The sequence below is a fragment of the Phoenix dactylifera genome, chromosome 2, assembly GCF_051530095.1.
Source record: "Phoenix dactylifera cultivar Ajwa chromosome 2, Ajwa_hap1_PhDact_Kaust_v1.1, whole genome shotgun sequence".
NCBI classification, from domain to species: Eukaryota; Viridiplantae; Streptophyta; class Magnoliopsida; order Arecales; family Arecaceae; genus Phoenix; species Phoenix dactylifera.
Window position 1 is genome coordinate 14,336,732 of NC_143191.1, and position 12,525 is coordinate 14,349,256.

General features: G+C 36.7%; 1 protein-coding gene across 5 annotated transcripts; it reads right to left on the bottom strand.

Moving 5' to 3' along the window:
- Positions 1 to 1,713: 1,713 nt before the first annotated feature.
- Positions 1,714 to 7,790, bottom strand: LOC103707693 (nuclear envelope-associated protein 2-like). 5 transcript variants are annotated; one of them, XM_088715433.2, is made up of 7 exons: positions 7,530 to 7,790; positions 7,248 to 7,317; positions 6,510 to 6,988; positions 6,309 to 6,416; positions 3,465 to 3,926; positions 3,268 to 3,369; positions 1,714 to 1,965 (listed from the first exon to the last, which is right to left on the bottom strand). In XM_088715433.2, the coding sequence occupies exons 3-7, from the start codon at positions 6,699 to 6,701 to the stop codon at positions 1,798 to 1,800; spliced, it is 1,032 nt and encodes a 343-aa protein (XP_088571559.1). In that variant the 5' UTR covers positions 6,702 to 6,988; positions 7,248 to 7,317; positions 7,530 to 7,790; the 3' UTR covers positions 1,714 to 1,797. The 5 variants fall into 5 exon arrangements, with proteins under 5 accessions (XP_088571559.1, XP_088571561.1, XP_008790504.1 ...); XM_088715435.2 differs by having other exon boundaries at positions 6,510 to 6,783; positions 7,439 to 7,790; XM_008792282.5 differs by having other exon boundaries at positions 7,439 to 7,790.
- Positions 7,791 to 12,525: the final 4,735 nt, after the last annotated feature.

Consider the following 12,525-nt stretch of genomic DNA (forward strand, 5'->3'; position numbering starts at 1 on the left):
ACGCTAAATGAAAGCGTCGGCAAATGTACGAGCGGTGAAATTTTTTCCGACGCTTTCTCCTAGCATCGAAAAAGGCCCATTTTCCTGTAGTGTCAACTGCTCTCTTTGAGATTCATCGTGCCTCATTTTGATGTTTATCTTTCTGTAATCTTTCAGCATCAATGCTATTTCAGATGTATGGAACAGCTGCTTCATATCTATACTTATGGATAAATCTAGTGTGCCTAGATGTCAGTGATCCTTTGATTAATTTTGATCTGGTCCATCTTTTTCCTGAGCATAACCATGGCATATTGAGGACGCAATCAGGGGCTTAATTGGCTGTCCATTGTCCAGAGAGCTACAAGAAATGTATCTGTTACCTATCATTTTCCCAATGCAGTTCCTGGATCTTTGCATTAACGCTGTTTTACTTTGCTACACGCAGAACCCTTCTCAAGCTTGAGCACTCTTCGCACCATGAACATGCCATGGATTTTAGGTTGGATATCTCTCCTTGTTGCCTTCGGATACCATGCTTCGTCTCAGTAGTACTGTAACAACCCAGGATCTCACCCAAAATGGCTAGCTGGAAGGTATTATTTAGGTTCCTTGATCCTGTATAAGTATTCAAGATCTACCCAGCGAATAACTGATGTGAGACTAAACACACGCCCGCACAGATCCTCACGTACTCCCCCCGTTCAAGCCCTGACATCCTCATCAGGCTAAAGGTTCGAATCCATTCAAATCTAATCACAAACACCACGATCGGTCCGTGGTCAACCCCAATAAATTTGTGCTGCAGTGTCCCCTAGTCCACATAAGTTATGAGCCGAGTCCGCTCTGATACCATTTGTAACAACCCAAGATCTCACCCAAAATGGCTAGCCGGCAGGTATTATTTGGGTTCCTTCATCCTGTATAAGTACCCAAGATCTATCCAGCGAATAATCGATGTGGGACTAAATACACGCCCGCACAGGTCCTCACAAGTACTCATCGTTCCTTGCCATCTATCATTCCCAGCATTGCAGGAAAAAAACCCCAATGCCAATTTCGACACCCTTGTACTACCTGAAGATAACCTGACAGATAAAAAAACCTGGACATGCATCGATAAATTCAAGCGAACCAACTCAACCATGGCCATCGACCGGAGACTGGCCGCCTAGCATCTGGTCCTGATCTTCGGTTCCAACAAGCCCAATCAACACCCTGCTACTAGAGGAACAAAGTGCATCAGGCTATACTGTGGCCATCTTTCACAACATCAAACCCAAGAAAACACTTGCACTCTAAACGGTAACTAGTAATAGCATTCAAAGCAAATGCAACCAGCAGAAATCTTTAAACCCCAAAACATTTCCGATTGTATGAACAGAACAGTCAATTGTTTCTCAATTCAAAATTTGGAGCCTACAGTTTCTTTTGGTTAATGCAGTTCAAGTTCCAGCCCCAGCACTGCTTCTAGTTCCAGTTGGTCAGTGCTAAAACATAATAAATGCTGAATGAATCTATGTATTCATTGGGCTGAGAAGAACCGACAGGAACTATCAGCAAATCCAACTCTCTTTCAACAGAAAAGTCTTTGTTACTTTATAATCCTATTTTCCAACAATTAATAGTATATTAAATGATATTTGAGAAAACTGTTAGATATTCTAATTCGGCTGCTTGGTATCGGGAAATAGAAGTTCTGACCTAGATAATAGGGATTATGAACAAATCTACTTGAGTGTTTATAGAGTCCTCTATTTTTAAATAAATAAAGTTGTTCGAGTACTAGTACACATAGATAACAGGAAAAGGAAGCCTTTATCGCTTTGCACAAACAGCTAAGACCAACATAGACATAGAAACAACAATCTTGAAACCAGAGCTCTCCCAGAAGTTCTGCTTGTCATTGCAACCAGCCCCATTCTGCTGCTTCATTGCCAATTGATCTCTTAGTTCTTTTAGAGCCTTGTCTCTTTTTTCTCCCATCTGTCACATAATAGAAAACACCAAGAGGAATGAGAAAGAGTCTAAATGTTTGATAAATAGACAAGATTCTTATGTATACAACTATTTTCCATAGTTTATATATGATGTGCTAAAGACACCAAATTTAAACAAGAATAGGTAGTAAGAAAAAGGCACCTAATATTTCCAAACAATCACCATAATTTAAATAATTTTTTTTTTTTTTACAATGGCAAAGGCAAATTGAATTCTCATATGCTGTGACGCACCATCAAGGAGTGCTTGCAACTGTTCAGAATGCTGATATCTAAACATTCAAGTAAATCTCATCTTCCAAACCCTATTACTAATTGAAGTTGCTGGCTAAACATGCTACCAATACAAGTTTGTAACTTGGCCCTTTTACTTTACACCGTTCTTAATGTCCATTATTGAGATGGAGAGGAACTGATTTGACTCGTAAGAAGCTGATTTGTTGAATGAAATTGGCAAAGGCTTTCTACCAAAGAAAAACTAAAATTGTAAATTTACTCAGTCTATTCATGCATTTTTGAAATAAATTGTCATAACAATATTATAAGGAAAAAAATCAAATTCCATAGATTTTGCACACATTTTATTCATTAGCTAAAGCCCACTAGATTAATAAAAGCACACTAAAGAACATTAAGTAAAATGACGAAACATAAGGAAATCATCCTAAGACAGATAGCCATATGACTCATGGTCTGCATGGATACTTGACGGCACACTAGACAGCATATTTTCATCAAAAGTTAATAGGTTAGCAATGCATCCTTCCCCCCTTAAACATAAAGTTGTTCCGTATATTGCATGAGACTCCCCTATAGGTAGATAGAAGATTAATTTTTTAAAAAACAAATGCTGCATGCTATTTTTAAAATAAAAAAAATAACTTTTCATAAAAAAAAAATCTGTAACTAATATTACTTGATATATTAATAGAAAAGGAATGAATACAATCAAGTAATTATAGAATATCTTTTTTTTCTTTTCAAAACTTGGAGAATATAATACCCTGTACAAATTTGTAGACTGAACATCTCCATCGATGTCCAGGACACATAACGTACACAGAATAGGTACGTAATCTCCATGCTTGAATATTGCATATCACAAAGAAAATACAAATTTAGCAAGCAGTTTACACTTGTTTGCTAGTTGGACATCAATTCAATTAGATAAAGCAAGAAAGCTCACATTTCTTTTTTTGTCGTTTTAAGGAACCTCAGCATAGTAATATAGAAAACAATGAGAGGAACCAAAAGATGTAATGATTTAAAAGATCAGAATATGAATTACCCTTTGAAGTTTTCGTGTTTGGCTCCGTGCTTCTTGAAGACAGAATTCAAGCTTCAATACTCTCTTCTTCAATTCCTGATCAGCCCTTCGATGTTTTTCTAACTATTTTACAAACAAACCAGCAAAATACATATAAGAAATGTTGCCTTGCTGCAAAAGGAACAGCACATTGTACTAGCCCAAAAATTAGGAATTACCTGAGATTCTAACTCTTTGGTTTTATGTTTCCAGTGTGCAGACAAGATCCTGATCTCATCTCTTACTCTGGCAATCTCTGCATCTTTAGCATCCAGGTGCTTGCTGATATTCTCAAAATTCTTGGGGGAAACTTCAGCCAAAATCTTCCGAAGCTCGCAATCTTTTTTAGCTCCAGCTATTGCAACTGCATTCATGATCTCTTTCTCTATTCTCAAAACTTCATCTTTCAGTTGCCTTTGTGAAAACTCTCTTGCTTGGAGATCCTTTTGCAGATTATCTAACTGCTCTCCTAGCTTATTGACTTGGATCTCATGCTCTTTTAGTGAAGTATTTTTCTCATCTAGTTCTCTCAATAAGGTCAAGCACTGGGCTTCTGCTGATTGAGCCGACAACGCACTAGCCTCTGCAGTGGCTTGAGTAACTGAAAGCTGGGATCTCAAATCATCCAACTCCTTAAGATACTGCATATAAGTAATGATAAGGGAGGTCTTTTGAGAAAATTAATTGACAACTTAAACACAAGATAATGGAGAAGTAATTTAACTGAAAGTTTTCACATGAGCAAGATGGGAGACAAAAATGTGCAAGATAGCAACATAGGAGTCATGTATCGGAGTAATGCCAAGAAACAAATCATTAAGAACCAAAAGGATGCCAAAAAAAATACTGCAAGCTATCTAGATTTATAGCAACCTGCAGGATAACATAACATTTATTGATTCTCAAATTATTCTTCTCAGACTTGCATCTAAGAAACATCAAAGACCACAGATAATTTCCCATGAACAGCAACCTGCTTGGTACAAACTATCAGAATTTGAATGGCAAGATGATGATACGAAATGCGGATGAAATTTTTCAAAAGCAAACTATGTTATAAAGAAATGGCAGTATACACAAATTGGCAAACAATAAGACAACAAATCAAAAGAACTATTTAGACTCAGAGTTGCTGAAAATTTCAAATAAAAAATAATTTGCCTCTTCTAAAATCCCTACAGCATACACAGTATTCGAATGTTCCCTGAATCAAAATATAGCAGTGCATGAACAAAGATGTTTTTTTCTTTTTTTGTGTGTGTTGTTGTTTTTTTTTTTTTTTGGGGGGGGGGGGGGGGGGGGGGGGGGGGGTGGAACACAATCTCTATTAAAACAGAAATCTCTAAAAAAAATGTTTATGAAATCTTCAAATAGTCAAACAAGAAAAGAAGAGAGAGAGAGGGGGGGTGGGGGGGAGGAGGAGGGGATGGATAACACAATCTAAAGAGGGGGGTGCAAAATGGATAAACAATCTAAAATAGGAAGCATTATTCTTTCTACCTATTAGTATATAAGTCGGCTGGCTTATAGGTATATATGTGTGTATATATATGTGTGTGTGGGTGTGGGTGTGTGCGCATGTGTATCTATCTATCTATATGTGTGTGTGTGTGTGTGTCTGTATATATGTATGTATATATACATATGTATGTGTGTGTGTGTATGTTCGTATGTATGTGTCTATATATATATACACACACATATATACATATATATATATATACAACACACATATAATTGTACACACACACACACATATATACATATGTATATATATATATATAGAGAGAGAGAGAGAGAGAGACTACGCTCCATTCGACCAAATCTAGAGGTAAATCCAGTCGCCTCCAGAACTGTCCGTTCCGCACGAATCCCAGCATGTCCAGCTTTCCAATTTACTGTTAACAACAGTTGTTTGGAAAAAGAAAAAAGAAATTAATGTAGTGAGGCATAATACCCATGCCTACACCTGTCCCTCTGTTTAATCATTTTAAACGATTACTCTCACAATGCCACGTCGGAGCTTAAAAAGGAAAAAAGAAAATATTTCATTAAATGCTGACCACTCTCCCAGTGCTACATCAGAGAATAAAGAAAGTGTTTCATTAAATGTTGGAACCAGCTTATCCCGCCCCTTATTCTCATCGTCTCAAAACAGCACTCTCCCAACACCATGTTAGATTACAACAAAAATTAAAAAAGAGAGAGAGATTCATTAATTGTTGGGACCCATGTCTATGCTGTATAAATACATATATACATGGGCAATAGATAAGTTATATACATAAAGTTTTTGAGGAATTGTTACCAAAGGCTCTCCCAAGAGCAATGTTTTGTACCCGCATGAAACTAGGTTTCTCCACAATTTTCCAATAGCGAATTGAAAATGATTGCAAACATTAGAAGATAGAAGAGTGTCATATCCCTAAATCCAGGTGATCGTTACTAGTATCAAATAGAAGAGAAAAATAATACAATTAAAACAAAAGGGTAACATAAAAGAACCCAGTAATGAAGATATCGGCATGCAAATAAATGGAAGAGAGGGGTTGAATAATGCTCTAATGCTAGAAGTGGCATATATATTTCAATTAGACACTGAAAGGTACAAAGGAAATACCTAGTATGTTTTAACAGGATATTAGACTACAGAATTTTTTTTTTCCTCAAAACATATACATGAAACAAAGTTTGGGGTTGATTTCCAACTTAGTATACACATATATTGGGCTAATTGAAACTACTTTAACATGCAATATAAGAAAAGATTCTGAAAGCCTAGATGAACTTTCTTTTCCCTCTCATAATCATGTGTTTGTTCTCATACCAACCAACTCTCAAATTCTTTTAATTAAATTACTCAGGATATTTAAAGTCAACATCCATATATAAAGCAAGAAGAAATTTCATAGCCCTACAGATAAAGCAAGAAAAATTTTCACAACCTCATTCAGTCCATTCTAGAAAGTGAACATTCAAATTTCAATAGGAAAGGAATAAAAAAGAATCAAGCAGATTCTAACCTGCTCTGAAGTAGATGTAGATGCTCTCAATTGCTCGTTCCTCTCTTCCAAACATTTCTGCAGCCTACCAATCTCCTCCTCCATGCCCGTCACCTTCGACTCTGCTACCTGTGGAAAGCCCAACATACTTCATTCCCACTCCCATACACCAGAATCATAAAATTAGCCTCTTCAGAGATGCTGAAAAAACTTGGAACCAACCTGTCTTGTTCGGCTTTCTCGGGCAAATGACTCTTGCTGCAAAGCCAACCTACTTCGCACATCCTTAAGCTCCGCTGCCAATGAAACAACGTTTCTCTGAAAGCTCAGCTTCTTCTCTGTAAGATCCCTCAGCAGCGGATCTAATTCCGAAGATGGTGATGATGATGTTGATGTCTTCTCTCCAGCCAACATCACCAATCCGAAAAGGCTCTAAACTAGCAAGAAGCTACCTTTGCCACAATTTTTTCTCAGCCTTCTCTAGAATACACAAGAACTGCTCCAAAGAAAAAGAAAAAAGAAAAAAAAAGCACTATATCACTGGATGCTCCTGTTCTTTTAACTAATTTTCCTCTGGCTACAAAACCGTAATCCTAACAACTGGTCTTCGTCCCGTCAAAGCCCTCTTTCTTTTTCTCTCACGCACAAACCAGCACTGTTTGCATTAAATTCGGAAGTCTGAAAGAAACCGTTGTTTCTCACTGTTAAAAAATAAAAAAATGGATATTGATTTAGAATCAAACATATGAAATAGAAAAACTAATTTTGCTTCATCTTTTTCTGAATAACGCCAGAAGAGTGACGAAAAAACTAATAGAAATTCAAGAAAAATATTATTTTCCATCTAGAAAATTAAAAGAAAAACTAAGATCCAAGCACAGCCACGTCTGAACCAAGCAAAGAGGAGCAGGAGCTGACACCTCTCTCTCATAAAGATATCACGAGAAGAGCGTTTCTTACCCAGTTCTCAGTTCGATCCAAAACCACAAAGAACTGGAATCCGCTAGGCCCAACTCTGACCAGCAGCCATCTACGTCACAAAAAACTTAAATTTCTCACTAAAAATCCAAACTTTCTACTCCCTCCGGATCAAATAAACAACTAATATCCAATCTTTTCACTGAGCTGAAACCAATCTGCTCTACTCTTACCTCCAAACCACTGCCAGAGGTGGATTTCTCCCAAAAGACACATGCAAATCAGTCAAATCCTTCAAAAAAAAAAGAAAAACACATTTTTAACCTCATTTGTCCCTCCTTCGATCGTTCCCTAGCGTCCCTTTTCAACGTCTTCCTGGTTTGAAACCCACACGCCACCGTTCCGGGCGAGATGCGGCTCCTTCGGCTCCAGAAGCTTCAGAGAACACGAACCGAAGCAGAAACACCCAAAAGGTTGGAGCTTCCGACCCAAAAAGCGAGTCTCTTGCGGAGAGTTTGCTCTGAATCCTCTTCGATCTAGTGGTATTAATTACTAGAGATGGGAACGGGGTCGGAGGGGAATAGTTATTTATGGCGACGTGGTTTCGAGTACTCCGAGGCTGAGGCTCGGAACGGAGGGTTCTCGATTTGTTTGACTCACAGCGCGGCAAATCCAAATTTCGACTTCGCTGTGCACGTGGCGGCGTGTCGGCCGTTGATTTGCTACGTGGTGTGATATTTTTGGGAAAGAAATGGACAGGAATTCCCAGGTAGGATTCCTTTGTTTAATTGTTTGTGATGAGTGGAGTCTGTGGGTATTATATTGTCTTGGAGACCTGGGCGCTGGTGCTTGAGAAATGGACAGCTTACAAAGAAAGAGCCAAATGCTGTGATTATCCAATTGGACTAACATTAGATTAAGACAAGATCTAAAAATATCCTGATAAAATCCATGATAATCCAACCATCATGGATTTTTTTGAGGTGGATTTGATTTCTCAACATAAAAGATGTCTGTTGTCCATGAAGATTTGGATAGAAAGTTATATAACTGATGCATATCATATATGTAAATTTTTCAAATTAGATTACTAGTGACAATGTTGGTTGTAGTTTTTAAACTGGTCTACTTAGGAAAAAACTGATTTTTTTTTTAAATATACTGCTCAATCACATAATTTGTAAAAATTTTCTAACAAAAGAAATTTTATGCATTGAGAGAGGGATTTACATTAAAAAAGAAAAAAGAAAATTTCTTGTTGAATTCATTGAATTCTTTTTGGTCATATTGTTGGTTTAGTTAATATTTACAGCAGTATTTTGTATCAAGTATATTTTTCATAATAATTGGTTTATAACCTGAACGGGACGGATTCTAAACCGCATTCCGGTAAATCAAATAAGGCTCTCAGGGACTTCGGGATTTTAGACCCATTACTCTAATGGACTATAGGAACGAAGGGAGGGATTGGACGACGGACGGGACAACTAGCTAATAGGGGAGACAGAAGGACAGAGAAATTAGACCACAGCTTAGCTTGAGCTTGAGACTGAGCGCTTTCGAGAACGAAGTTTGTTGTCTGGTGACTGAGCTTGCGAGAACGAAGACAGACAGAGATCTTGATTTGGAAAAGACTGAGCTTGCAAAAAGAGTTTACGACTGGCTATTGATCGTAGAACGACTTGAGCTTGAAAGCGGTAGATCGAAGACCAATTATACAATTGATAGTTGGCTTATAAAGAAGGTAAAGGCCTTTTTTTTTGCATAGAAGTATCTTTTTTTAAAATAAATTCTTAGATATTCTACTAGGACATGAAACACTTCTCATTTAAATTGAATGATTTAGTTAGCATTGATTTTTCTAACCAAGACTTGAGTAAGCATCATACGTGTAGATGCTGGCATGCATAAGACTAGGCATTATGATATAATACCTATATTATATTCTCATGTTAAATTAACATGAGAAAAGATGCTTCAGAGAGTGAAAAATAATAAACATCTATGCACCAAGTAGCTTATCAAGTATCAAATGTATTCATTTTGAAACTCGCAAAGATATCCAACACTCAAGATTGCAATCAAAAGTAATCTTGCCAAGGAAAACATATCAGCATCTCTTCTTTAAGTGATAATCCTCCTGCACATTAATTTAAAATATCATAGAGTCAATGAATGATCTAGCTTATATTATTTTTTGTTCATTAGTGTTGTCATTTTCAGTTTGATGTTTGATTTAAAATACAACAATATTTTTATTCTTCCTTCTAGGAATGGGTTAGATGCAACTAAAGCAATAGCCCTAAATATAACTATCCATTTTAATTTACTACCAACTTTGTACTTGTCAGCTTTAATCAGGTAACACGTATCTACTTAAAACAAGAAAAAGATAAATAATTAGTTCAATAGTTACGCAAATATGTAAGCAATTGAAGATTTATCAACCAACATGTGTGCAATTCATCAAGGCTAGTGTAAAGATGTTCTCATCAAGGTGATATTTAAGCCTCATTCTCCTTCTAACCTTCTAACTCTCCTTTGAGTACTCTTGTAAGATAATAACTTTTCCTTTCCTTCTTTCTTTTTTTTTCCCTTTGCATTTATATTGTTCGAGGAACTACTAGTTCTCGTATAATGTTATTTAGACTTAAAGCTATTGACATAGAAAAAGTTGTGTCTACTACTTCAAAAATAATATAGGTGTTAGCATAGATTAGGTCAACCATATAATAGAATTCAGTAGCTCATGATAAACTACTTAAAATCTAAGATAATTATCTTGCAAAAAAAGAAAATTTAAGGTAATTATGATGAGGAGGAAGCCAGATAAGAATCTGCACCTGATTTTGTCGTTAAGGGATGAAAGTGAGTTAGGGTTATAACTATTACCGCTTTCTTGAATATTAAACATTTGTCACTCCTCATGGATTAGCATACATGTTGGCTTGTTTCCGCAATTATTTTCATTAGGTAATTAGAATTCATATTATCACTTATCAACTAAGGGCCTTCTTGAAGGTATTGCATATAGTTGAAAGATTATGCAGGACATTGTATATTGCAATTAGAATGGTGACCAACTTGATTATCCAAACATTTGTATACTATTTTAAGATTGAAACCTGCGCCATCTGATATCATGAGACAGAGTGACCCCACCTAGCATTATCCAATTTAGACAACCTGCTTGGTCTCTCCAATTCACAAATTGCTTACCTTTCTCGTATTCACACATCTTCCTTTTTGCCATTCCAGAGAAGCCCCAGCTACATAAAAAAACAACAAAATACAAATAATGGGTAATCATTATTAATAAAAATTGCTTAAAATAGACATTATACATCTTCTCCCAGCTTCATAATAATAAACTATAAATCGCAAAGAAGTATAAAATATAGCTTAATTGGGTTCTCTTTTCGCACGAAAAAATAAAATAAAATAAAATAGACATTTCCCCTCATTTTTTTTCTTAAAAAAAGGTTTTCATGGGGGACATGCATCTGCGGTCATGATCTCTAGCTTTTATTAGTGGAGCTGTTCCGGGACTTGAAGGATCGTACAAAATGTCAAAGTGACGTCCCTCTCGGCAACACCATAGTCAGCAAACTACTTCATGCCACCTATGATAACATTTTATCAAATTCTATACGTGTCAATACCAGATTTCCTGTTACTATGTGCCGTAGAATTAGTGGCTCAGCCAAGCCATGATGAGTTCTTATTTTGTGACACCACGTAGAGACAAAGGAGCTCCAACGTAAAGAGACACGGCGAACCGCCAAGTACAAACTACGAAGCGCATGTTTTATTGGTTCCATTTGGAGGTCTTTTTATTTGACCTAAACGGCCTTAGCCTCACCTGATTGAGAAGAGATCAGATCGGTTTCTTGTCGCTTTTATTTCCTATTTTATATTTTTGAAATAAAATTTTAAAAAATAAAATAAAAAATATATTTAATATTATTATTTTTATTTTATATATTTTAAAAATATTATACTATTGTTATTATCAAAGCTGTTATTTTTATTATCGCCACTGTCGCCATCATCTCCCCGCATTAAATTTTTGCCCATTTTCTTGGCACGTCATCTAAATTAGTAGGGATGCAAATGCGTCGGATCAGGCCAGATTACAAGTAACCCGATCCAATCCGATTTCTTATTCGGATCCTAATTTTAGACCAAGAACTAACTTAATAGAAGATCGGATCGGCTCGAGTCGGATCCACTACTACAATTTTTGACCTAACGGGTCATTCGGGTCCGATCGGATCCATTATAACCCAGACCCAACCCAAAAAAAATCGGATCTGAATCAGATTCGGTTCGAATCAACCAATTAATGACTTCAAAACTTGTTTGTACCTTCGTGGGCTATGGCCCATGGGCCCAAATAATTTTACAGTTTCGGATCGGATCGGGCCGTATAATTGACAGCTCAAAATTATTCAAATTTTAAATGGGTTGAGTCGGGTTGGATCTGAATTCAGTAAATCAGATCCGACCTGAAAAGTAGAACGAAATAAATTTTAAGACCTAATCTACCTCACAAGTCCTCCTAAATAGGTTGAATCGTATTACAGTCAACCTGACCCATTTGAAGCCTTTGGCTGGACGTATGAACCGTTTAGCACCGTCTGAGTGAAAAAATGGCAAAAATAATGCTTTGGCACGGAAGGGCATTTTGGGTACAAAATGGAGGATTAAAAGGTACATCATTTAAGGAGAGCGATCAGACCGTTAGGAGCAGTGGAGGCACATGGTCACCGAGAATTTTGAGGTACTTAGGATGGAGGGCTCTGACTTCTGACCGTTTGACTCACGGATGGTCACCATGTGAGCTCTTGCTAGAGTTGGGGTGGTGACACCGAAGCTGGACAATTTCTTCCGGGAACAAGGCTGGTGAATATTGATGCCTAATGTTACGCTAAACCAACCAAAATTACTAACCATTATGATTCGATTCAAGCATGCAAGTGATCCTTGTTCCATTGATCCAAAACTTATAACAATACCCCTCCTCCTTGTTCTTTGTCTTGAAGTAAAGGTTTTAGAGGCTGGATGTCATCTGTTTTTTTCTTGATTATTTTTTGTGGTAATAGCTGTAATAATGTATCAGTGCCTTGAACTTTAAACCAACCAAAATTACTAACCATTATGATTCGATTCAAGCATGCAAGTGATCCTTGCTCCATTGATCCAAAACTTATAACAATACCCCTCCTCCTTGTTCTTTGTCTTGAAGTAAAGGTTTTAGAGGCTGGATGTCATCTGTTTTTTTCTTGATTATTTTTTGTGGTAATAGCTGTAATAATGT